The sequence below is a fragment of the Geotrypetes seraphini genome, chromosome 18 (genome assembly GCF_902459505.1).
Source record: "Geotrypetes seraphini chromosome 18, aGeoSer1.1, whole genome shotgun sequence".
NCBI lineage: Eukaryota > Metazoa > Chordata > Amphibia > Gymnophiona > Dermophiidae > Geotrypetes > Geotrypetes seraphini.
In genome coordinates this window covers 46,942,857-46,970,660 of record NC_047101.1, presented here as the reverse complement: position 1 = coordinate 46,970,660, position 27,804 = coordinate 46,942,857, and the positions used below count along the sequence as shown (strand labels likewise).

At 45.6% G+C, this 27,804-nt stretch overlaps 1 protein-coding gene across 1 annotated transcript in view; it reads right to left on the bottom strand.

Annotated features, from left to right (window-relative positions):
* Positions 1-1,767: 1,767 nt before the first annotated feature.
* Positions 1,768-27,804, bottom strand: part of CANX (calnexin) — a 280,620-nt gene continuing 254,583 nt past the window's right edge. Inside the window, 2 exon segments of the mRNA XM_033927187.1 lie at positions 1,768-3,226; positions 3,357-3,445. Coding sequence (XP_033783078.1) covers positions 3,173-3,226; positions 3,357-3,445 — 143 coding nt within the window. The 3' untranslated portion in view covers positions 1,768-3,172.

The window sequence follows — 27,804 nt, the reverse complement described above, 5'->3', positions numbered from 1 at the left end:
GAGACCTGAACCCTAACCACAGAAACTGAAAAATGACTTTAAATTGTTCCACAAGCCACCCCCAAAGTTCCCATATGAAATAATGGAGGTGTTCACAGTTCTGTAGTGTCTTTGCCAGTCAGTGTTTTTAAAAGTAGCTGAATGGAGAAAAAAGGATTTCTGCCTCAAAAACAGCACCAAATGCACAGAATGGAAGATCTTCAGACTGCCAGCCAACTAGATACAGACTACAACTGCCCCCACAGATCTTCTGCCATGCATTTGGGGGCGGGAAAGGCAGCCTGCGCCTTGAAACCCAGGTGGGTTTCCATCTAGATGTACACAGCCTGCGCTAGAAACACGTGACAGGGTCACCAGCCAGTAGACTCCCACAAGAAGGGACCCTAGGTACTTCAAGGTGGTGGCACACAGTAGGCTGGCTCCACAGATCCACAGCTTCTCTGTGAAGCTGCAATCCGGCACCGCAGGACTGCATCCTTTTCTCTGACAGGGGACCACCGGGGAGGGGTCTCAAGGCACTGAAGCCACCAAGAAACAAACTTTAATCTTAAAATAAAAACAATAAGCAGAACTACTACAAGAGACTTCTTGCAGAAACTGCAACTGGATTTGTTTACTAGCTCTTAGGCTAAGGGGGTGGAGCATAGGCTCAGAAAGGTTGTAGATTTCTGCAGCATCCAGACTGCGGGTTGGGATTGAACACATAGCATATGGAATCCAGAAGGGATATAACAGCAAGAGGATCTACAAGTATTCTCATGAGAAGGTTTTGACTACCCACAGATTCAGAAAGAAAGTGTCTCACACTAGAACTGTATTTTTACTAAGCAGGAACTGTCTCAAATGTTTTAATATATAGCATTCGTTTGAGTACCTGAGTACTCCTCATATAGTCTGAGAACCAGGGGCCCAGGTTCAAATAAATTTTAGTTTTAACAAAAAACTTACAAAAAAACACCAAACACACCCCACCAAACAAAAAAACACCAAACCCTCCAGGGACAGAAAAATGCCTACAGTACCTGAATGTATAAGAAACTTGCAAACCTGAAGACTACTGAAGTAGTTTACTTGCAGGTACGATAGGTATTTTTATCCTTGGAGGGTTCATTATTTAAAATAAAACCACAGAGCAGAAGTGGGATTTAGACCTAGATCTCTTTTTTGCCTACTGCTCTAACCATTAGGCTACCTCTGATTGCATGGACTTATATGTAGCCATTTTATAATATGGACATTCCTATCCAATGTTTCACCCCTTCATAATTTGGGCATTTCAGTTTGTAAAATGGATGTTGCTTATTTTAGAATTGGCTGTATGTCCTCAAATCTTGTTCTAAAATACATGAGAATAGAAACATAGAAGATGATGGCAGATAAGGGCCATAGCCCATCAGGTCTGCCCACTCTACTAACCCACCTCCAAGTCTACTATCCTAGGGATCCCACTCCTGGTGACAGGTTCCCTTGGCTTAACCCTCTAAGGGATCCCACATGGGCATCCCATTTGCTCTTAAATTCTTGCACGCTGTTTGCCTTGATCACCTGCACCGGGAGCTCGTTCCAAGGATCAACCACTCTCTCGGTGAAGAAATATTTCCTGGTGTCTCCATGAAATTTCCCGCCCGAGTTTGAGCGGATGCCCTCTTGTGGTACTAACTTAAGAACCTATCTAAAATGCCGCTCATAGTATTTTCAATAAAGTACAGTAGAATGTATGTCCTGCAACATGGAATGCATGGAATAATTCTGATACACTATAAGCAATGCTTTTTTAATAAAAGGTTTATTCTGTGTTTGCATCTGGAATCCCTACATTCACAATATAATTTATGATGCAATTGTTACATTTGAGGACAGACAAGACAGCAGCAAGGCATTCTCCCCTCTCAAACCCTCCTTGGAAATACTTCAGCCTTTACCTTTAAGCCAAGGCTTTTAGCAGCTTGTTCTCCACTGTTAGAATAATGTATATATAGGATATTAGAGAGTGAAAGCATACAACAGAGAAAAGCAAACATAAGGTATAATGTTACTTGTTAAGCATCTGGACATTGTGCACAAAGGAGTTATGTTGAGGGCAGGGGAAAGAAAATTTAAAATAATGTATAGTATCCACTGAACATGTAATTATGAAGGCCAAGCTGCTTTCTGGAAAAACTGCATCACAGCAGGAGGTACACCTGAGAGAAGAACCAGACAAAAACACAGTGTGATAGAAGGGCGGAAGCACATTGTCCTGTTAGCAAGTGCTTTGGAACTAAAGAAACCACACAATGAAGCTAGATATATATATATATATCTATCTATCTATATACACACACATACTGAGAAAGAGAAGACACCTAGAACCTGTTATGAGTCTGAAAAATCTCAACTTAGTAGTACCTAAAGAACCCCCCCCCCAAAAAAAAAAAAAAAAAAATTGCCGTTTGTGAACACTGGCAGTAGAGTAGTAAATTAAGGGCAACATGCAATTTGTCTAATCATGCTCTTTCCAATGAAAGGCAAACTGAGGGGGGAGGCATTGATTTAAATACTATTCAAATATGCACAGCTTTACAAGTTTGTTCTCAGTTTGTTCTGCAAAGCAACCATTTTTTATTTAAGGAAAGAACTATTAAAAACTAACGCCCATGGCTTTCATTAACATGATCATTAAACTCAAATTGCAGTTAATTCCCTGTTCAGAGATCTGCACAATTTAAAAAAACAAACAAACAAAAAAACCTCTTCATCTAGCACTTTCTCCATCAACTTCACTATTTAGTTTCTAGATTTAATACATTTTATTTAAACCAAGATTTGGAAAATTTTGGCAACAGTCTATCATATTTTATATATAATATATGGTGTATATATATATATTATATATAATTTCAAATCTCTCAAACCAAAAACCCCAGGTTACTTTTATATTTCCATTCAGGATCCACAGAGAAGCTAGAGCCAGTTACTGTTAAATGCACTCTACTACAGGAATGATGTTCACTCATACTCATGATAGTGAATATTAAGTGCTAGACACTCAAAACCAGATCTTCTAGTGTTCAACTGGAACCTGAGGGTGGCAACATCTTGAAATCTTTCAGAGATCCAGTGTAAGCTGTCCCATGTTCTTCTCCCTCCCGCACCATGTAGAAATTGTCAAACAGCAAGTTCATACAATTTCTCAATCTTTTCTTAGTTTTCTGTTTCTGGGGGATGGATTTGAAGTATCATCTTCCTGTTGAACATAAAATAACAGTTAACAGAAGATAGACTGCCCATCCTCCTTTCACTTAGACAGAGCCAGTCATGGTATTGATCCTGGTAAACCAGAGTACAATATAAGCAGTGTGAATTGTATATTATACCTTTGAATTTTTCTCTTCTGCTTCATCCTCCTCTTCTACTTGGCTACTACTTCCTGCATCTTCATCTGCATCACTCTTCTGCTTTTCTTCTGCTAACAAAAGGAAACAGTTATTTCCTTGTTTGCAAAATGCTCAGAAAATTAAATAAAATGATCTACAGTTGTGACAGCTGATTTGCATTAAAAATCCAAGGTTGAGCACTTCTGTGAGGTACCATTTCATTTTACATTTTTAGAGCATCTTCTCAAAACAAGTCTATCCAAAGCATTTTACAACATTTGTTGATACAAACATTAACAGTAAAATATGATAAAATAAACAAATATAAACATAATAGCATGTATACTTAGGATATTTACTCTTCTGTAGCAGGTGTTATCCAGATAGCAGCCAGATATTCTCACATATGTGAGAGACGACATTCATAGATCCTGGCACGGACAGTCAAGAAGTGTAATGTCACTTTAAATCTGTACCACACACATGCTGGTGCCTTTCTGCCCGATGTCAGTTCAAGGGACTATCAGTTCAGTAACAAACCTAAGAAGCCAACTAGGGAGGTGGGAGGGTTGTGAGAATATCTGCCTGCTGTCCTCAGATAAAAGTATTGTTAACCTGTAGCAGGTGTTATCCGAGGACAAGCAGAGGACTATTGACAATACCACGAGCCTGATGAAACCAAAATGATTGGAGGGAAGTTTATTTTCCAAGTAGAAAATAAATTTTGCAGAACTGTTTGGCTGAACCAACTATTCTGTCTGGAATGATTCTCTAAACAATAGTGGGATGTGAATGTATGAATTGAGGACCAGGTGGCTGCTTTACAGATGTCCTCAATGGGAGTGGAATGTAGATGAGCTATTAAAGTCATCATTGCTTGAAATTTATGCGCAGTGACACGGACTTCAAGCCTCAGTCATGTCCAGCCCAAGCATAGCAAAAGGGATACAGTCCGCCAGGTATGTGGAGATGGTTCTCTTGGTGATAGAAGATCCAAGTCTGTTAGGATCGAATGACAGGAACAGATGAGTAGAAGTTTTGTGAGGTTTGGTCTGATCCAAGTAATAAGCTAGTGCACATTTATAGTCCAATATGTGGAGTGCAGCTTCACCCGGGCGAGAGTATGGTCTTGGAAAGAAGAGTGGGTGAAATTCTGAGATGACCTTAGGGAGGAACTTGGGATAAGTGCAAAGAACTAGAGAATGACACGGGGACAAATTTGTCCCCATCCCCACAGCTCAATTTCCCTGTCCCATTCCTGTAAGCTCTGCCTTAACCACATAAGCCTTGAACACTTTGATTTTAAAGTGTTTGAGGCTTGTGCAGATGAAGACAGCTTTCAGGAATGGGGCAGGGACAGGAAAAGAACTCAAGGGGACAGGCAAATGAGTTCCCCGCAGGGATGGGGAAAAATTTGTCCCCGTGTCATTCTCTACAAAGAACCACTCTTTCACGGTAGAACCTTGAATAAAAAGGATCCGACAAGCGCATGAAGTTCACCAACTCTGCGTGCAGAAGTGAGAGATATGAGCAAGACTACTTTCCAAGTGAGATGTTTGAGAGATGAAGTCAAAAGTGGTTCAAACATGTTTTCACCAGAGTGGAAAGTATAACACTAGGATTCCAAGCAACTGGAGAAGTTATGATTGGTGGTTTGGTAAATTAAAGAGAGATTATGTCCTTACCTTGATAATATATTTTCCAGTAGATAGGTGTGTCATTCTGGACAAGCAGATAATTTCTCCCTCGCTGTGAGCTTTGGAGTTGCAGAAGGAATCCACTTTGGATTTTTTTCTGTGATCCTCTTACTTCACTGGGAGCTCTACTGCCTACAGTTAGTTTCCAAGAATGCAAGAGCTTCTCCATGACTAGGTGAAGTAAGGAAATGGGAAACCTCCCAATAAGAGCAAAAAAGAATTGACCCTGTACCCTCCCAATAAACAATGAAACCACCAAATACCAACAGAAGCATCAAAGGAGCTCAAGTAATACCCCTCCGTAGACTCTAAAAATATATTATATAGTATTCCTCAGGGCACAAAAGGCTGACTGGTATCCAAGATACATACTTGGATGAGAAACGGAATAAAACATTAGTTAGGCACAGGAAGGACCAGGCAGGGGGTCCAGAATAACACATCTACTGGAAAAGATTATCAAAGCAAGGACATATCTTTTTTTCCAGTGCAATAGGTATCATTCTGGACAAGCGGGATGTACCAATAATAATAATAATAACAATTTATATACCGCAGGACCGTGAAGTTCTATGCAGTTTACAATGATTAGAAATGTTATAGATTGAATGGAATAAACAAAGTATAGACTTAGTGATTGATAGTTCTAGAGATCGTTTATTGAGTACTAAGATTGTATAGGTTGGTTTCCTAAGTATTTCAGGAACAGATGTGTTTTTAGGCGTTTCCTGAATTCCCTATAGGTAGTAGGCACGAGTAATTGTTCTAGGTCTTTACCCCATAGTGCTGCTTGATGTGAGAAAAGATATTGATGGTGACTTTTAAATTTACAACCTCAAACCGGTGGAGAAATAAAGTTCAGGTGAGAGATTCGCTTGTGTCTGTTGGCTGTGAAAGAGAAAAGGTCTGTTATATATTTAGGGGCTAAGCCTTAAAGTACCTTGAAGCAAAAACAACCAAACTTGAATTTCACACGTGCCTCCATCGGCAGCCAGTGTAGAAGTCGGTAGGAAGGTGTTACGTGATCAAACTTCTTCAGTCCACAAAGTAGTCTAACCGCTGCATTTTGAACTAGTTACAATCACCGCATATTCTTCTGGGGGAGTGCCAAGTAGGCAATGTTACAATAATTGAGTTGACTCAGTATAAGGGATTGTACCAGAATTCGAAATGAGACGTCGAAGTAAGCTCTGATGGACCGAAGCTTCCAGAGGATGAGAAAGATTTTTCTGATCAAGGAGTCTACATGGTCTTTCATGGTCAGGCTCTGGTCCAGTGTTACTCCCAATATTTTCATAGTGGGTTGAATGGGATAACTAAGGTTATTGATGCACATTGATGCTTTAGTGTCAAGTGGGTGTGGCAATGCTATGAAAAATTTTGTTTTCTCTGAGTTTAGTTTTAGTCTGAATTCGGTCATCTATTGCTCCATCCGATTTAGTACTTCTGTTGCTTTAGGGGAGTTTGTGAATGGGATAATTATCGTGAAGTTGTCAGCATAGCTAAATAGTTTTATCCCCAGCTGGGACAGTTGTGACCCCAATGAGGACATGTAAACATTGAAGAGCAAAGGGGATAGTGGTGATCCTTGTGGCACGCCAGATAGATTGCTCCATGTGTCAGAGAGATTGTGATTAAAACGGACTTGGTAGGTGTGTGATATAAGGAAACCTCGAAACCAGTACCTCTCCTCTGATTCTGATTGCGTCTAGGCATTGTAGCAGTTTTCCATGGTCCACCAAGTCAAAGGCAGAGCTCATGTCAAATTGCATGATTAGGGCGTTGAGGCCCTTACTGAACAAGTAACGCAAGTTGGCCAGAATGGCCGCAATTACTGTCTTAGTGCTAAACTGAGGCCTAAAACAAGATTGAATTTCGTGCAGAAGAGAGAATTGGTCAAGATATTCCATTAGTTGGGTGTGTACCAATCCTTCCATGATTTTTACCATAAATGGAATAGATGCTACTGGTCTATAGTTGGTTATTGATGTTGCTGATTCTTTACAATTTTTTAGGAATGGGGTTATTATAATATGACCATTATTGGTGAGGAATTTTCCATTGTTTAGGTATTGGTTAGATAATTCAAGAGATAATTTAAAGTCTAGTGGAGCTGCTTCCATAATCTCGGGGGGACATGATATGATTTAGAGTATTTGTTATATAATTTGATGCAGTGATTCCAATCTAAATTGTGGAAGGAGCTCCAGATAATGTCTGCTGGTATTTTATTTCTTTGTATATCAAATGATTTATGTTCGTATGCAACAACTGTCGAGTAGTTATTTCTTAGGTTTTTGATTTTTGAGTCGAAATGTGCTAGATCATTTGCTGAGGATAGTATGGTATTATGCATGGGTTGAGTGTGGCGTGTGGTGTCAAATAAATTTGTAACTATGTTGAACAGTTCTTTTGTATTGGCTCCTTTTGAGCTAGTATTAGATGAGTTAATTTTGGATGAGTAAAAAGTTTTACGTTTTTCTTTTATCTGTTTGTAGAGTTTTATGTTGGATCTCCAGTTGTTTCTGCCTGACAGTTTTCCCATTTTTTTCCAGATTCTTTCTAATCGTCTTACTAATTGTTTCATTGTTAGGAGTTCGACGTCAAACCATTTGTTGTATTTGTTTGAGAAGCTTTTGCTTTTTCATATAGGGGCAATTTTATCTAAGATGAACGTGCTAGTTTTCATCCAGTGAGCATAGAAGTCAACACCTTCTTCTTCTATCTTCGCTTGTAGATCATATTGTGACCAATATTCTTCTGGGTTGATATGGCCCCTTGTGAGGTGTTCTCTTTTTGTCCATGGGTGTGTCTTAGATATTAGCCGGGTCCAGATTAGATTGAAGTAATAAGTGAAATGGTCGGACCAGATATCATGACACCAAGTACTGTCCGAGAGAGAGATGGGAGGGTTTATGATCTCATTTATGGACATCAATACCACATCTAGATGATGGCCTTATTCATGTGTTTGAGTGGGTGAAGGGAGATTGTAATTGAGTAAAGAAAGTTTTAGTCTTTCACTTCTGGATTGTCTATTTCATCTAGATGTAAGTTTATGTCTCCTACGATTAGATTATGAGATGAAGTGATTGAGTTATGTAGGACGAGTTCGCAGAAGTCTTCTCTAGCTTTTGGCCAGCTTTTCGGCGGAACATAGAATAGTATACAAGAAAGGGAATCTTCTAGTTCTTTATTGCTAATTTTATAGGCTAATATTTCTAATTGATTGGTCATTTTGGAATCCAATAGTTCAACTACAAATCCTTCCTTGGCGATAATTGCTAAACCTCCTCCTCTTCTTCCTTCACAATTTAGCATGCAAATTTTAAAATTATCTGGTAAAAGATAATTTACATTACATTACATTACATTACATTAGTGATTTTTATTCCGCTTGTACCTTGCGGTTCAAAGCGGATTACATAAGAAGAGAACTGGACATTTCCAGGATGGTACATGACAATAGAGAATACAGTTTGAGGATAGAGACTTAATAACAGAATGATAGTAAAGACTTAGTAACATCGGAAGATGTTTTGGACGGCAGTGTTTTGGTTTCTTGGGGGATGGGGTGAGGGAGGTTAGGTAGATTGTATATGCTTTTTGAACAGCAGTGTTTTGATTTCTTTACGGAATGTCTTGAGGTCTGATGTTGTGGTTAACAATCTGGTGATGGAGGGTTCGAGTTTTGCAGCATGTGTTGCCAGGAGGCTATCGTAAAGCTTTTTGCGGTGAGTACCCTTGAGTGGTGGGTATGCGAATGATGTCAGTGTTCTTCTTGTTCTGGTTGGAAGGTTACGGTTTAGGCGGTCATCTAGGTAGGTGGGTGCAGTACCGTTAATTACTTTGAAGAGTAGACAGTATAGTTTGAATTGAATTCTGGCTCGAATCGGTAGCCAGTGTGAGTCTAGGTAGGCATTGGTGATGTGGTCAAATTTTCCGAGTGAGTAAATTAGTCTAAGGGCTGTGTTCTGAACAGTTTGAAGTTTTTTGATCATGTTTGTGGGGCATGGTAGATAAAGGATATTGCAATAGTCCACGAGACCTAGTACCAGGGATTGTACAATTATCCTGTAGTGTTCTTTGTCAAAGAATTTCCTTATTTTTCTTAAGTTGCGCATTGTGAAGAATGCTTTTTGGGTAGTTTTGTTGATTTGGGTCTGCATAGTGCAGCATCTGTCTATCAGCACTCCCAAGATTCTGAGTGAGGTCTGGATTGGGTATTTGGTTGCTTTAATTTCTAGGTCTGTTATGGATGGGTTTTTGTCCGTTTCAAGCATTAGGAATTTGGTTTTGTCCGAGTTTAGTTTCAGTTTGTGGTTTGTCATCCATTTTTCTACTTCATCCAGAATTATTTCCAGGTGTCCTGTTGAGGTGTGGTCTTTGGTTTCAAAGGGGAGGAGTATAGTTATGTCATCTGCGTAGCTGAATGATGTTACACCTAGGTCGTCTAAAGTGGTGCCGAGGGAGGAGATGAAGAGATTGAATAGAATGGGCGACAGTGGTGACCCCTGCGGGACTCCGCATGGGTTTGACCATGGGTTAGATTTAGTGTTGTTTGTCTTAACTCTGTACGTTCTTGTTTTAAGGAATCCTTGGAACCAATTGTAAACCATCCCTGAGATCCCGATTGCATCAAGTATCTGGAGTAATATGGTGTGATCGACTAGATCGAAGGCGGCGGAAAGATCTAGTTGGATAATTAGAATCCTGTGTCCTTTACTGAGGTGTTGTCGGGCTATGTCTAGTAGTGTTGCTAGTAGTGTTTCCGTGCTGTGGTGAGATCTGAATCCTGATTGAGAGGAGTGAAGTATATTATGGTCAAATAGGTAGTTGGTGAGGTATTGAGTCACTAGTCCTTCAATCAGTTTGACATATAATGGGATCGAAGCGATAGGTCTGTAGTTGGTAGGAGCGTCTATAGGACCTTTTTGATCTTTCAATAGGGGTGTGATTATGATCTCTCCAAGATCTTGTGGGAATTGACCTTCTGTGAGAGTGCTTTGAATCCATTGCATGAGGTTGGTTTTGAATTTAAGGGAGGCATTTGTAAGCAGATACGATGGGCAGTAGTTCATGTCGCATGAGGTGTGGCTGTATTTTTTGTATAGTCGGTTCAAATCTGACCATTGTAGGGTTGGGAATGTGGTCCATGTTCTGTCTGCAGATATGGCTTCTTCCGTTGTGGGGGTTGTTATCTCGTAGAGTTTGGTGGTTGAGTTGTTGAAGGTGTTTCTGATTGTAGTGATCTTGTGTTTGAAGTGGTCTGCTAGTTGAGAAGCTGTTGGTGGTTTATTGCCTTGGGTGGCAAGGAATGGGTTTGTGTCCGTAAGTTTTTTTACTAAGTTGAAGAGTGTTTTTGTATCAGAGGTGTTTGTGCCAATTAGTTTAGAATAGTATGTTTTGCGTTTTTCTTTAAGTTTGGTGTTGTATAGTTTGATTTGGGTTCTCCAAGCGGATTTGGTTTGATCATTTTTCTTATTATTGGGTCAGCTTCAGACAGAAGCCACGTTTCCGTTAGGAAAAGACAGGCTATTTGCTTGTTGATGATCCAGTCTTTAATTAAGAATACTTTGTTCCTAATAGATCTGGTGTTAAGATATGCACAGGGAACGGAAGTAGATGTGATAGGTTTGGTGGATGTAGTGGTTCTGATAGGTTTAACTTCCTTTATCCTTTTATTTTTTGGGGTACGTTGATGTCTTCCGTTGCCTGAGATTTCCTTAATATGGTTTGGTCTGTCTTCGTGTTGGTTTATTATAAACCTAATGGGTAAATCAGGGTAATGGGATGAGTGTAGCTGTGGATAGAATGACTTAACGTCCTTAATGTTATTGCATATTAAATAGATTAGTAGGATCAGTAGGAGATGCATGCGTGTAGGTTAAACTGATTCCTTCTTGTCCTAGTTGCTATTTGATGTTTCTTTTACTTCCCGTTTCTAGGATAATTAATTAGCAGTGAATCAGATAGCCCTAGATCAGATTCAATAACAGGTAAATTAACAGTTAAATTAGTTAAATAGCAGAAAATCAGATATTTGGTATCGGTGCTGATGTTTAAGTTTCCCCACTAGTTCGGGGGAGGGGCAGATCAATTTGCTTGCCTGCAGGATTGGGCTCCTGCTTCTCTCTCCTGCCCGCTGGTGACGGTGCTGATTTTTAAGTTTCCCCGCTGGATGGGCGGATCATTTCGCTTGCCTGCAGGATCGGGCTCCTGCTTCACTCTCCTGCCCGCTGGTATCGGTGCAGATTTTTAGGTTTCCCCGCTGGTTGAGGGGGGGGGGGGAGTGGTGGACCGCTTGCCTGCATGATCGGGCTCCTGCTCCACTCTCCTGCCCGTTGGTATCGGAGCTGAATTTTTAGGTTTCCCCGCTGGTTCAGGGGAGGGGCGGATCGCTTGCCCGCAGGATCGGGATCCTACTTCTTCTCTTCTCTTCCGCAATAACAGTGGCCTCCGCAGCGCTCCTTCTTCGGCTCCTTGACATGGCACCTTGGAGTGCGATCACTCCTCTCAACCTGGGAGTACAATCGCACCTCTCAGCCCTAGATCGTGTCTCTTTGCTCCGCCACTGCGTCCGGTTAGGGAGCAATGCTGCCGTGGGCGGCGGTAACATTCGGGTAGAGAGCGGCACTGCTGTAGGCCTCTCGCGGTGGTTTCCGCAGCGACCTAGTCTTGGCTTTCTGCCAGGTCCTTGCCTCAGTTCTATGCCGCAGCGTGCGGCTCTCTTCTGCAGCGCCCGAACGTTCTCTATCACAACGCGTGGACCAGGTGAGCAGAAAGACTGGTGGGTGTCGGGCAGGCTGATGTCAGGCGGAGAGCGACACTGATGGTTTCCGCGGCGTCTTGGCCTTGGCTCTCTGCCGCTCCCCTGCTTCAGTTCACCACCACGGCGCCTGAACGTTTTGTCACAGTGCGATGGGCAGAAGTCAGGTGGATGTCGGCAGGTAAGCGTGAAGGAGAAGAAACGATTAAAAGCGATTAAAGGCGATTGCATAAATAAAATAAAAATTTAAAAACAAACGAGTAACGCGACTTGATCATGCTTCTATCCGATGCCATATTTGTCATCCTCGACACCATATTTGTCACCAAAGCAGTCACAGAAGTCTAGGGTAGGCTGACTGCGCCACTTAGTTACACTGAGGACCCCAAGGCAAAGCCCTCTCTTGACGCAATATCCACTCTATAAAATCTGGCAATGTAAGTAGAGTGGACCAAGTCGCTGTCCTACAAATCTCCTCAAGGGAGACTACCCTAGCTTCTGCCCATGACGAAGCTACACTCCTGGTTGAATGCGCCATGACAAAAACAGGAGATGAGTCTGCACAAACAGATGGTCAGAGCTTAAACTCGTTTGTGACCTCAAGATACTGAAAACGTACTTCTCACATCTAACATCTTCAAAATCTGGTTGTTTCTTAGAACTAGTGGACAGGAATATAGGTAAGCAGACATCTTGATTGACATGACATGAAACGCCACGACTACCCTCAGCAGAAAAGTAGGACAGTTTGAACTCCAGTGTCCCAAGATTTTCAGGAAAGGCTCTATACCAGAGAGCTGGAAAGTGAGACTCAACTTGCTGATGGCACAGCCAGTAGAAAAACAGTCTATCATTAAATCCAGCAAAGATGCTTGTGCCAGGGCCTCGAACTGAGATTTGGTAAGACCCCGCAGAACCACATTAAGATCCCAGGAAGGGAACAGAGACTTGACCAGTGGTCTGATGCAGAGAGCACCCTACAGAAATCTGGCTATGTCTTGATGAGACGCCAGAGTAGATCTGCAGTCTTGGGCCCTATGACTTCAACCCAAAGGGAAGCCACAGAAAGCCTTTTGTCAAGGCCAGCTTGAAGGAAAGCTAACATGACAGATATCAGAGCTAGTCTCCTAGAAGAGGTGGTGGAAGCAGAGACTGTCTGAATTCAAGAGGGCCTGGGATAGGCACATGGGATCTCAGAGAAAGAGAGATAATGGTTACTGTGATGGGCCATTTGGCCTTTATCTGCTGTCATGTTCCTATGTTAAACAGCTCCCTACACTCATGAGCGCACCAATGTTGGAAAGTCTCCCATGCCTTCACTCATGAGCGCACCAATGTTGGAAAGTCTCCCATGCCTTAGCGTAGATTAGGCGCTGATAAAGGACCACATCGTTGACCACTTGATGGACACAATCTGATGAGGACCAGCCAGCACGGCTTCAGTAAAGGAAGATCTTGCTTGACAAACTTGCTGCACTTCTTCGAGGGAGTTAACAGGCAGATAGATAAAGGTGACCCAGTTGAAATTGTATATCTGGATTTTCAGAAGGCGTTTGACAAGGTCCTGCATGAACGACTACTTCGAAAAATTGTGAGCCATGGGATTGAGGGTGAAATAACTCACGTAGATCAAAAACTGGTTGGCGGATAGAAAACAGAGTGGGGGTAAATGGACAATACTCGGACTGGAAAAGCATCACCAGTGGAGTGCCACAGGGTTTGGTGCTTGGGCCCGTGCTCTTCAACATACTTATAAACAATCTAGAAATTGAAACGACGAGTGAGGTGATTAAATTTGCAGATGATACGAAGTTATTCAGAGTAGTGAAGACGCAGGAGGATTGCGATGACCTGCAACAGGACATATACACACTCGAGAAATGGGTTGCGACATGGCAAATGAAGTTTAATGTGGATAAGTATAAGATGATGTATGTCGATAACAAAAATCTTGTACACGAATACATGATATCTGGTACAGTATTCAGAGAGATCCCCCAGGAAAGAGACTTGGGAATACTGGTCGACAAGTCAATGAAGCCATCCGCGCAATGTGTGGCAGCGGCAAAAAGGGTGAACAGAATGCTTGGAATGATTAAGAAGGGGGATCACGAACAGATCGGAGAAGGTTATCATGCTGCTGTACCAGGCCATGGTGCGACCACACCTGGAATACTGCATCCAGCACTGGTCACCATACTTGAAGGACACGGTACTACTCGAAAGGGTCCAGAAAAGAGTGACTAAAATGGTTAAGGGGCTGGAGGAGTTGTCATACAGCAAGAGATTAAAGAAACTGGGCCCCTTCTCCCTTGAAAAGAGGAAATAGAGGGGACATGATTGAAACATTCAAGATAATGAAGGGAATAGACTTAGTAGATAAAGACAGATTGTTCACCCTCCCCAAGGTAGGGAGAAATAGAGGGCACTCTCTAAAGTTAAAAGGGAATAGATTCTGTACAAACGTAAGAAAGTTCTTCTTCACCCAGAGAGTGGTGGAAAACTGGAATGCTCTTCCGGAGGCTGTCATAGGGGAAAACACCCTCCAGGGATTCAAGACAAAGTTAGACAAGTTCCCGCTAGACCAGAATGTACGCAGGTAAAGCTAGACTCAGTTAGGGCTCTGGTCCTTTACTTAAGGGTTGCCGCGTGAGCGGACTGCTGGGCACAATGGACCACTGGTCTGACCCAGCAGCGGCAATTCTTATGTTCTTAGCGCTCCAACACTTTGCGCTAAAGAACAAAGGAGGTCTGGATGCACCGGCAACCGGAGGCCATGACCTGTGCGAAGACGCATCAGATCTGCGTACCACAGTCTGAAGCCAATCTGCAGCCACCAGAATGGCCGCTCTCTGATGACTTGCAATCTGTTGAAGGATTCAGCCTCTAATGGGACAGGAAGGAAAAAACATACAACAGTAGTCCTGGAGGCCATGACTGGACTAGAGCGTATAGACCCTCGCTTCCGGGCTCGTATCTTCAACTGAAGAACTTTTCCGCCTTTTTGTTCTTCGCCATTCCCATTAGGTCTAAACGTGATTGACCCCAACAGTGAACAAAGGCATGAAAAGCTGTCATCAACAATGTCCACTCACCTGGATATAAGATCTGACTGCTGAGGAAGTTGACTAGAACAATGTCCACTCCCTCAAAATGTGCTGACTATAGCGTTTGCAGATGTTCTTCCTAGTTGAAGAGCATGCGGGCCTTGAGACACAGAAGTGCACCTCTTTGGTGCCTCCCTGGCGATTGGCACATGCCACCACTTAAGCAATGTCAGAGAAGACTGAAGAGGACACATGGGCTCTCGCCCAAGGAACCACATCTATTGTGGCCACTATGAAACCCATTACTTGAAGATAGCCCCATGCTGATGGAGATGACTTGTCCAGGAGACACGAAATCTGAAAGCACAACTTCTGCCTGCATGCCTCTGGAAGACAGACGTGGCTACCGCCATGTTGAACAAGACTCCCAGGTATTCTAGGGATTGAGTCGGTGTTAAATAGCTCTTGCGATAATTCACAATCCAACCCAGGTTCTCCAGGACTCTGATCACCTGATCCACTGTGTACTGGCTCTCAGATAAGGGGGCCCTGGATCAGCTAGTTGTCTAGGTAGGGATGCACTTGCAACCCCATCTTGCGCAGGTGAGCCGTCATGACAACCATCTCTTTGGGGAAAGTGTGAGGAGCCGTTGTCAGGCTGAAAGGCAGAGCCGAAAAATGGTAATGATTCTCCAGAACATGAAACCTGAGAAACATTCTGTGGTCTGGGAAAATGGTAATATGTAAGTAGGCTTTCGTCAGAACCAGTGAGGCTAGAAACTCTCCCGGTGTCACCATTGCTATGACAGATCGAACAGTCTCCATGCGAAAGCACGGAACTCTGAGCGCTATATTCAAATGAGTAAGTTCCAGCATGGATCTCCAATTATCAGGGCCTATCTCTGGCACAATGAAGTATATGGAGTAGCTGCCTGAGCCACTCTTTGGATGGTACAGGCTCTAAGGCCTGAATATCTAGCAACCTTCTCAGTGGCTTCAACTTTAACTGCCTTTTTTGGGCACCCCACAGGAATGGGGCAAACTCCAGCTTGTAGCTGGAGTGAATGATGTCCAGAACCAACAGTTGGACGAAATCTGAACCCAGGCCTGTAGAAAGGCTGAGAGGTGGCTCCTAAATTGGAGAGGGACCTCCCTTGACCTAATGTCATTGTGATTTCTTGATGGAGGGTGCAGCACGAGAAGCTGAGGTCTGGCTATGCCTGGATCATGAAAACCTCTGCCTATAGTTCTGGAGAATCTCTGGGATGTGGAACCAGAATATCGTCGACAGTGTCTGGAGCCACAAAAATTAGAACGCTCTAGGTTGGCTGTCAGCAAGAGTCAGCGGTCCTGCATATCCATGAGCGCCACACAGCTTTCTTTTTTTTATTGAGAAATAGAGCATTAAAAAAAACATCTAACTTATACAATTGTATACAAAACATTACATTAATACATTATATGTCTTATAAGTAATATATCTCTGCCCTCCTATCCCTCCCTCCCCTCCCCCCTAACCCCAGTGGGAGGATGTGTGCAGGAGATTCATTAAATATAGAAAAAATGATATGTTAAGTCAATGGGACTATCATTTTGGAAGTTTATCCAAGTTTTGTATGCACTCCAAATGGTGTTATAGCACCACACAGCCTTCATCAGAAGGGAGGTGTGCTTACTAAACTGTGCAACCATGGAAACCAATTTAGGCTGACTAAAAAACTATTGGCACTCCTGTGCTAAAGGATACAGCCGAGACATGGCTCTCTCAAAATGCTCAGAGACAAGAATGCACATATCAGGGTGCCAGGGGAAAGCAGCAGACTGTAAGCACACACACCACAAAGCCAGGAGGAAGAAGTGAATAGAGCTGGCTGAGTGACCAAAATGAACACCTGCAAAGATGCACAAATAAGGTTCGGCAAAGCCGCAGACTCAAATATGCGCAGGATTGCGAGAGCATTTCCAGGCTCAAAAAAAAAATCAAACACACCCCAGAGGGATCCACAGATCTAGCACACAGTCCCTGATCTCCTGCCCTGGGAAGCGCTGCACCTGCAAATAAGGGGCAAGCAGTCATCCGCATCAGGATTCCCCAGACCCGAGTCAGGCAGTGCAAGCACAGTGATTGGGTGAAGCGAGGATGTAGCCAAAGGAGAAATGCCACAGACGCCGTGGAGGTGGATTGGGACTGCGCAGGGGAAGAACACTGGTTCTGAGATTAAGACCACAAAAATTTCAAGTCAGAAGAAAAGTGTCCAGCTCCTGGGACATAAAGGCACACTTAGATGGCTAACATTTATGTTTCTTAGGCTGCAAAGGATCCACAGACTTGTGGACCGAATTACCAGCTGTGCCGAGTCCTGATAGTCATGAAGACCGCCCTGCTGGGCTAACTGAGCATTTGGTCTCTTGCTTCAGCAGGGGAGAGGGCTAAGTTGGTCACTGCGGCCCCCCCTAACTGTACCACGCGGCACAACAACGTGCTAAACTGTAAATTTGCATAATCCTAGCAAGAATCCACATGAGAAGAGCTCAAGGTCTTCATCCCAGCAAGTTTTGAAGAAGCAGGGAGCTTTAGAAAAAAAAATAAAATTGTTAAAAATCCAAGTTAGTTGCCGTCAAGAAATTCACAACATTAACACTTCCCAAACTAAAAATGGATTTTAGGATTTTTCAGGAGGGGGGAACATCCAGAAACCCTCAAAACCCCACTTTTCAAACCTCCCCCGATGTCTCTCACAGGCTGTCAGCCTGTGTACTCACTGTGACCCAAAAGAAGCTGTACTGCAACCTGCGTTCAGCTCTTACAGTAGCTGGATGAGAAATTTCACTGCCACAATGCTGGGAATGGTTCTGGAAAGCTGATCTTCAGGCTGACTACACCTCCACCTTTGTGGACCACCGGGATGCACACCAGGACGGACAAAGGCGCAACTACTCAGCCAGCATCCTGCGAGACCCCGCCAAGCTTCCTAAGGGCGCTAACAGCCTATGTTCAACCCCTGATTAACAGAAGATGAGACTACCTCAGGGATGGCCCTGAGATCCAGAGAAACCATGCAGACTGGCTAACAGATACTAAGAGGGATCAGCCTGTCAGCTACAGACCAAAGTCTGAATTCTCAAGCAGAGCTTCAAATTCACTCCAAGCACTGAATTACCTGAAAAGGGGACAAAATACAATGAATTAAAATAAAATGGAGAGAGTGGAACAAACACTCCTGCAGGCATGTGTGCAGAAGGTAAGAACTGAAGGTGGAGCTAGAGAGCCCAGTGAAGTACAACAGAGGTAGAGTGAAAAATCCAGAGTGGATTCCTTCTGCAGCAGCACATAGCTATAGGGAAATAACCCTGCTGTTTAAAATGTCTCACCTATTGCACTGGAAACATTTTTTAAACCATTCCTATCCAGAATTCCTCCTCACAAAGAGGCTGAATTAAAACCTGAATTCATATCCCTCCCTCATCAACAAAACTTCTTATAGCAACAAAGCACAGTTACTTACCGTCAGGTATTATCCAGGGACAGCAGGCAGATATTCTGTACATGTGTGTGATGTCACCGACGGAGCCCCCTAGTGGACGTTTTCGCAAGCAGACTTGCTTGAAGACCTTCAATCTTGCGATTGGCCTGCGCATGCGCACGTGCCCCTCCTGCCCGGTCTAGGGCATGTGTCTCCTCAGCGTGGCCTCAATTTAGTTAGCAAGCAAAGAAGCCAACCACAGGGAGGTAGGTGGGTTGCGAGAATATCTGCCTGCTGTCCCTGGATAACACCTGTTATGGTAAGTAATTGTGCTTTATCCCAGGATATTCTCTACATGTGGAAGACCTCTAAGCTAACCAGAATGAGATGGAGGGAGAGTTGGCAATTTAGAACAGATTTTGCAAAACTGCCTGGCCGAAATGGCCTTCATGCCTGGAAAAAGCATCCAGACAGTAGTGCGAGGTAAACGTATGAACTGAGGACCAAGTGGCAGCCTTACAGATTTCCTCAGTTGGAGTCAAGCGGAGGAAAGCAACAGACACCGCCATCGCTCTGACCTTGTGGCCCGTGACTCGACCCGGCAGGGAGAGACCAGCCTGAGCGTAACAGAAAGAGATACAAGTGGCCAACCAGTTAGAAATGGTCTGCTTAGAAACAGAGCGACCCAAGCGATTAGAGTCGAAAGAGAGGAACAGCTGAGGAGCAGAATGATGAGGAGCAGTGCATTTCAAGTAGAAGGCCGGCACACACTTACAATCAAGAGAATGCAGAGCCTCTTCTCCAGGGTGAGAATGGGGCTTCGGAAAAAAAACACAGGAAGAACAATGGATTGGTTGATATGAAACTCAAACAATCTTAGGCAAGAACATAGGATGGGGACGGAGATAGTGAAAGGTGGATCCACAACCAAAGCTTGAAGCTCACTAACCTGACAGGCAGAAGTGAGAGCAATAAGAAACACAACCTTCCAAGTAAGAAACTTCAAGTGAGCCTGCGCAAGCAGTTCAAAGGGGGGTTTCATCAATTGAGCAAGGACCACATTAAGATCCCAAACCACAGGAGGAGGATTAAGGGGCGGATGAACGTGGAAAAGGCCTTTCAAGAAGCGGGAAACCACAAGATGAACAGAGATAGGTTTCCCGTCAATTGGCTGATGAAAAGCAGCAATGGCACTAAGGTGGACTCGAACCGAAGAGGACTTGAGTCCAGCGCCAGACAAGTGTAAAAGATAATCCAGGACACCAGATAAGGAGACAGTCAGTGGCTCCTGCTCTAGAGTAGCACACCAGGAAGAAAAGCGGGTCCACTTCTGATGGTAACATTGGCGAGTGGACTCCTTCCAAGATGTCTCCAGGACATCCAGCACAGGTTGGGAGAACTGAAATGAGGTATTAAATCTTGAGGAACCAAGCCATCAAGTGTAGAGACTGTAGGTTGGGATGAAGAAGAGAACCTCGACTCTGTGTAAGCAGAGAAGGAAAAACAGGCAGAACAAGAAGCTCCCTGGAACTGAGTTGTAAAAGAAGGGAGAACCACGGCTGTCGGGGCCACCGAGGAGCTATCAGAATCATGGTGGCACGCGAGGACTTGAGCCTGATGAGATTTTTCAGAATCAGAGGTAATGGAGGGAACGCATACAGAAACAGGTTCGTCCAATCCAGCAAGAAAGCATCCGCCTCGAGTATGAAAGGGGTGTAAGCCCTGGAGCAGAAGCGGGGCAACTTGTGATTGAGGGGGGGGGGACGCGAACAGATCGACGTCCGGAGTCCCCCAACGAGCAAACACCTGATGCAGGGTCAAGGAATGGATGGACAACTCGTGAGGCTGCAGAAGATGACTCAGATTGTCCGCCAGACAATTGTGCTGGCCCTGAAAGTAGACCGTTCGAAGGAAAATGTTGCGGCGGATGGCCCAATCCCAGAGCTGCATCGCCTCCTGGCACAGGGACCGGGACCCCGTTTCCCCCATTTGTTGATATAATACATGGCGACCTGGTTGCCCATGCGGACCAGCACCACTTGGTCGCGAAGCAGGTGACAAAAAGCTTTCAGGGCGAGGAAAATCGCTCGAAGCTCCAGAAGATTGATGTGACAAAGGCGGTTGGCACTGGAACAAAGACCCTGAGTGCGAAGACCGTCCAGATGAGCCCCCAAGCAAATCTGTTGAGGAGCATGAAATAGAAAACCTCTGGAAAAATTGGAAAAGAGGATCCACCAATGGAGAGACTGCTTCAAAGGAGTCATGACAATGAGTTGAGAGACAGAATCCGATCCTGGTTAGTAACATAGTAGATGACGGCAGATAAAGATCCGAATGGTCCATCCAGTCTGCCCAACCTGATTCAATTTCAATTTTTTTCTTAGCTATTTCTGGCAAGAATCCAAAGCTCTACCCGGTACTGTGCTTGGGTTCCAACTGCCAAAATCTCTGTTAAAACCTACTCCAGCCCTTCTACACCCTCCCAGCCACTGAAGCCCTCCCTAGCCCATCCCCCACCAAACATCCATACACAGTGCAAGTCTGCCCAGTACTGGCCTTAGTTCAATATTTAATATTATTTTCTGATTCTGGTTCCATTGGGACGCTAGAGTCCATTGAGGAATACGGAGGTGAAGTCTGGCAAAAGGAGTCACGTGAACCGTGGAGGCCATGTGACCTAGGGAGTACCATCATGAGCCGAGCAAGGGCCTTCTGCCGAGGCAAGAAGGAGCAGAGACGAGCCGTGTTCAGGACCGCTCCGATAAATTCCAGAGACTGGGATGGGCAGAGCTAAGACTTGGGAAAGTTCACCTTGAAGCCGAGGTTTGATTCGTCGCTTGCAGCACTGCGTGGCTAGAGGATGCCTTAATCAACCAGTCGTCGAGGTAGGGAAACACCTGCAGGCCGCAGAGACGCAGGGCCGCAGCAACCACCACTAGACATTTCTTGAAGACCCTCGACAAGGCCGCCAGGCCGAAGGGAAGAACACGATACTGGAGATGGAATCTCAGATACCGGCGAGAGGCCGGGTGTATCGGAATGTGCGTGTACGCCTCTTTGAGGTCCAGTGAGCACAGCCAGTCCCCCTCATCCAAGAGGGGGTACAACGTAGGAAGGGTGAGCATTCTGAATCGTTCCTTGACCAGAAACTTATTCAGAGCACGGAGGTCCAGGATCGGACGCAGATCCCCCATCTTCTTGGGTAACAGAAAGTACCGGGAATATAATCCGGTGTTCCACTGGTCCGGGGGAACCTCCTCAACCGCCTGAAGGCGGAGAAGAGCCTTAGCTTCCTGCAGAAGGAGAGGCAGCTGAAGCCGAGCAGAGGGAAACTCTTGGAGGCAGGTCCAGGGGTACGTGACTGAAGTGAAGGGAGTACCCTTCCCGGATGATAGAAAGCACCCAACTGTCAGTTATAAGACTTTCCCACTGGGCATAGAAATGATGGAGACGACCCCCGATCGGGAGGGGGGAAGGCTCCAAGAGGAAGGGATCCCAAAGGCTCAGACCGGAATTGTCAAAAAGACGGCCCTTTCTTTGCCGGAGCCGGCGGCTGGGCCTTAGTTTGACACTGCTGCTTTTGCTGCTGCTGCTTTTGCCACTTCGAAGGAGGCCGAGAGAAAGCAGGAGTAGATTTCTGTGGGTACCTCCGGAGAGGAATTTTGTATTGCCGAGCCGGAGGGGCCTTCGGTTTAAGTTTCACCAGAGAGGCAAAAGACCGTTTATGGTCCTAGAGGCGCTTGGTGGCCGCTTCGATGGAATCATTGAAGAGCTCATGACCCACCCACGGGAGATTGGCAAGACGATCCTGTAGATCCATATTCACAATCCGGAACCAAGCGAGGTGATGCATGGTGATCGCAAAGGCCGTGACCCTCGATGACAACTCGAAGGCGTCGTAGCTCGCCTGAAACATATAAAGGCAGAGCTGGGAGAGGGTCTCCTCGAGGAAACGAAATTCCTGACGCCGAGACTTCGGCACAGCTTCCCGGAACGAGCGGAGGGCATCCACACAGAACCAGGAAGGGAGCCGCGGGCGAAGTAAATCGGCGGCCGCGTGGTGGAGGCAGGCAGAGCAAGCGGCTGAGGGCAGAAGGAGGAGACTGCAAGCAGCAGGAGAGCGGGGCCGGAGAGAAGCAGAAGGAGGCAGGAGACGGTGAGAGTGAAGAGCGGGTAGCGGCGAGAGTTAGCTCCGCCCACCCGCTCCGCGTCACCACCAACGTCAGCGCCCGGACTCCCCCTTAACCAGGAAGGGAGCCGCGGGCGAAGTAAATCGGCGGCCGCGTGGAGGAGGCAGGCAGAGCAAGCGGCTGAGGGCAGAAGGAGGAGACTGCAAGCAGCAGGAGAGCGGGGCCGGAGAGAAGCAGAAGGAGGCAGGAGACGGTGAGAGTGAAGAGCGGGTAGCGGCGAGAGTTAGCTCCGCCCACCCGCTCCGCGTCACCACCAACGTCAGCGCCCGGACTCCCCCTTAACCAGGAAGGGAGCCAACGGCGCACAGCCGTTCGGCGCGCGGCGAAGGCGAGCGGCAAAGGCGAGCGGCAAAGGCGCTCGCCTTAGCGAGAGCGCCTTTGCGAAGGGCCTCAAGAAGGGCATCAAGAAAGGGCTATCAACTATAGCCGGACTCCCAACTTATAAGACTAGCTAACTAACAAATTGTCTTCAGTCTTTCTTTAGCATTCTACCAAGTCTTTAACTATCAATCTTACTTTCTATCTCACCAACAAGCTACTAAATCTTTCTCACTTAACAGGCAGACCTCACCAATCACTCTATTCCCAAACCACTTTAACAGGCAGACCTCAAGCACCTCTCCAGCACACTAACAAACAGACGTTCTTATCTGACAATTAACTAACTGTTAACTAACTAACTACTACTACTAACTAACTAACTACTCCATCCCTCCCGCAACACTTACTGACCAACACCTAACAGCCCCCACCCTAACAAACATCCTAAAAAAAAAAAATAAATAAATAAATAAATAAATAAATAAAATTTTAAATTAAGAAATAATAACAATAAACCTTTGTAATGGCAGGTAGGACTAGAAGCAGCAAGACTTCAATCAAAACAGGCAGTTCAGTCACTGAGAGCACCCAGGGGATGGCTATGGTCCGAGTACAGATGGAAGGAGAACCAGGACGGAGGGCAGAGGTCTCTGTACAGACTGAGGCCATCCCCTCAAAGATGTCTACAGTCTCAACGCAGACAGAAGTAATGGATCAACCGGACGACAGCCTTTGGATGGAGCTAAAGAGCCTGAGAGAGGAGGTTCAGCGCTTAAGGAGCATCCGAGACGATGAGACCTTCATCGATGGAGTCATCCAGGAGCTGTCTCAGATCGCTGAACAGGAACCTGACAAGACCACCCTGGGAACACCCATAGCATCCAAAACGGCCACCTTGAGACAAACTACCGGAATGCAGGAAGTGGTTGGAGACGCTGACTCCTGGCAGTTGGTGACTTCCTCCACAAGAAAACGCAAAGGACCTAACTCTGTCTCTTTTTCCCCCATACAGGACAGCTCAACATCGACACCTCATATCACCCTGAGGAACAGATATCAGCTGCTACAGGAAGGTCCGGAGAAAGAGCTACAAGTAGTTGTTCAGCAGACGGTTCCAACTCCGCAATCAACAGTACAGCCCACCCCTAAGAAGCGCAGAGTGGTGGTCATCGGAGATTCGCTGCTGAGGGGCACCGAGGGACCAATCTGCAGACCAGACCTACAATCAAGAGAGGTATGCTGTTTGCCAGGGGCCAGGATCCGGGATGTCACTGCTTGCATTGACAGACTCATTAAGCCCCGAGACCACTTCCCCATGGTTCTAATCCACGTAGGAACCAACGACACCGCAAGGAGCAGCCCGGACATCATACCTGAAGACTTCAGGGCCCTGGGGGAGAAGCTGAGGAGGATGGATGCGCAGGTAGTCTTCTCCTCGATTCTCCCAGTGAGGGGCAAGGGCAGAGCCAGAGAGGATCGAATACAGAGGGTGAACGACTGGCTGCGAGGATGGTGCAAGGAGATGAACTTCGGGTTTCTGCACCATGGAGAAGCATTGCAAGGACTACAGGGACACGACGGGCTACACCTAACCAGAAGAGGGAAGAATGTCCTTGGACACCGCCTAGCCCGCCTACTCCACAGGGCTTTAAACTAGGTAAGTCGGGGGAGGGTACAGGCACAAACAAAATACCAGGCGAACTAAAATGCCAATACATTTTTGAGGCTGAGGAAAGTAGTCACCGAAATTCTGGGTCAGGGGTGAGTGCACACACTTTTGAGTCGGGAGTAGGGTCACATCATATTTATGGGTCACATTGTAATTCCGGGTCTAGGGGGAGTACACACTGTAGTTCTGGGTATATGGGGAGTACACATTGTGGTTCTGAGCATCAGGAAAGCACAAATAACACAAACAATGTTAAAGGTGTTCAAATAGCTCAAGCAGGAATATCCCCACTGAGACGTAACAAAAATATAACATGGAGGGCTATGTACGTCAACGCACACAGTTTAGGAAACAAGATCCTGGAATTGGAAACAGAAATAAGGAATGCCGACCTGGATGTGGTGGCGATATCCGAAACCTGGCTCACAGACTCCCACGGGTGGGACATGGTCATACCGGGTTACAACTTGCTTCGCCGGGACAGAGAGGGTAGGATGGGAGGGGGTGTAGCATTATATACTAAAGATGACATTAAGGTCACGAGAATCTCAGATGTCCAGTATACTGGGGAATCCCTTTGGGTTAATTTGGCCAGAGGGAAGGACAAATGCTTGTATCTTGGCGTAATTTACAGACCCCCAAGACAACAGGATGACCTGGATATGGAAATAATCGAAGATATAGAAAATATCACCTTGCGTGGGGACACAGTACTGCTAGGTGACTTCAACATGCCTGATGTGGATTGGGTTACACTTACCTCTGCTTCCGGCAGCAGCAGGAGGCTATTAAACTCTATGAAAGGAGCAAGCCTCAGGCAACTGGTGTTGGAACCGACAAGGGATCAGGCAATACTGGACCTGATACTTACCAATGGAGAAAGTGTCACAGAGGTCTCGGTGGGCGACACATTGGCCTCCAGTGACCACAACATGGTATGGTTCAATATCAGGAAAGGTTTCACTAAATCTACTACACTAACCAAAGTCCTCAAATTCAAGGACACAAATTTCAAAGATATGGGAGACTTCGTTCACCAGACGCTACAAAGCCAAGAAGAAACCGATAACGTGGAAGACATGTGGTCGACTTTGAAGGCAACCATACAAGAAGCAACAAACCGCTATGTAAAATCAGTAAGTAAACGGAGAAGGAACAATAAGCCACAGTGGTTTACTGCGGAGATCTCAGACCTGATCAAGGAGAAGAAAAAAGCATTCATCTCTTACAAACAATCAGGGAAGCAGGACTCTAGAGCAGACTACCTGACCAAATCAAAAGCCGTCAAAACAGCAGTCAGGGAGGCTAAATTCCTCATGGAGGAGTCTCTAGCAAAGAACATCCAGAAGGGAGATAAATCCTTCTTCAGGTATATCAGTGATAGAAGAAAAAACTCAGGCGGGATTGTACGTCTTAGGACTCCAGATGGAGACTATGTGGAAAAGGATTCGGAAAAAGCCCAACTATTAAATGAATACTTCTGCTCAGTCTTCACCCGAGAAGCACCAGGGCTCGGCCCTCAGCTACAGGCAAGGGTTGGCTCAGTTGACCCGTTTAGTAACTTTGAGTTTACGCCCAGCAGTGTCTACGGTGAGCTGTCAAAGCTCAAGGTTAACAAAGCAATGGGGCCGGACAACCTGCACCCCAGGGTGCTTAGGGAGCTGAGTGATGTCTTGGCGGAGCCACTGTCCGCGCTCTTCAACCTCTCCCTTAGTACAGGCAGTGTCCCGTTGGACTGGAGGACGGCTAACGTCATTCCACTGCACAAGAAAGGCTCAAAGATGGAGACAGCAAACTACAGACCAGTGAGTCTAACATCGATAGTGAGCAAACTAATGGAAACTCTAATCAAACACCAATTAGATAAGATCCTGGAGGAGGAGAATCTACGGGATCCCCGACAACATGGATTTACTAAGGGGAGATCCTGCCAATCCAACCTGATCAGCTTCTTTGATTGGGTGACAGGGAAGCTGGATATTGGGGAGTCCCTGGACATCGTGTACCTGGACTTTAGCAAAGCATTCGATAGCGTACCACACCGCAGGTTACTGAGCAAGATGAGTTCTATAGGATTAGGTAACACATTGACGAAATGGGTTGGGAGCTGGCTTGGAGGTAGGCTCCAAAGGGTGGTGGTGAACGGCACCCCCTCCGAAATGACGGAGGTGATTAGTGGAGTACCACAGGGCTCAGTCTTGGGCCCAATCCTATTCAACATCTTTATAAGAGACTTGGCAGAAGGGCTTCGAGGTAAAATAACATTATTCGCCGATGACGCCAAACTGAGTAATGTAGTGGGCAAATGCACAACAGACGAAGATTCAATGCCTGACAACATGATGCACGACCTACTCCTACTGGAGCGATGGTCTAGGACATGGCAACTCAACTTCAATGCCAAAAAATGCAAAGTTATGCACCTGGGCAGCCAGAATCCATGCAAGTCTTATACCCTTAATGGCGAGATCCTAGCAAAAACGGTAGCAGAACGAGACTTGGGGGTAATCGTCAGTGAGGACATGAAGTCTGCCAATCAAGTGGAGCAGGCTTCGTCCAAGGCAAGACAAATCATGGGCTGCATACGAAGGGGTTTCGTCAGTCGTAAGGCGGAAGTCATTATGCCATTGTATAGATCCATGGTGAGGCCCCACCTGGAATACTGTGTGCAATTCTGGAGGCCGCATTATCGCAAGGATGTGCTGAGACTGGAGTCGGTGCAAAGAATGGCCACCCGGATGGTCTCGGGACTCAAGGATCTACCATACGAAAAACGGCTTGACAAATTACAGCTATACTCGCTCGAGGAGCGCAGAGAGAGGGGAGACATGATTGAGACGTTCAAGTATCTTACGGGCCGCATCGAGGCGGAGGAAGATATCTTCTTTTTCAAGGGTCCCACGACAACAAGAGGGCATCCGTTGAAAATCAGGGGCGGGAAACTACGAGGTGACACCAGGAAATTCTTTTTCACTGAAAGAGTGGTTGATCGTTGGAATAGTCTTCCACTGCAGGTGATTGAGGCCAGCAGCGTGCCTGATTTTAAGGCCAAATGGGATCGGCACATGGGATCTATTCACAGGGCAAAGGTAGGGGAGGGACATTAAGGTGGGCAGACTAGATGAGCCGTGGGCCCTTATCTGCCGTCTATTTCTATGTTTCTAACCAGAGGTAGGACGTGAAGATAAAATTATAGGCGAGGACACGATTCACCATCATTGAGTTTTGATAAAGACGGTGACCAAATTTGTCCATCGTATGGCCCTCCCTGCCTGGAGGGACGGCAGCGTA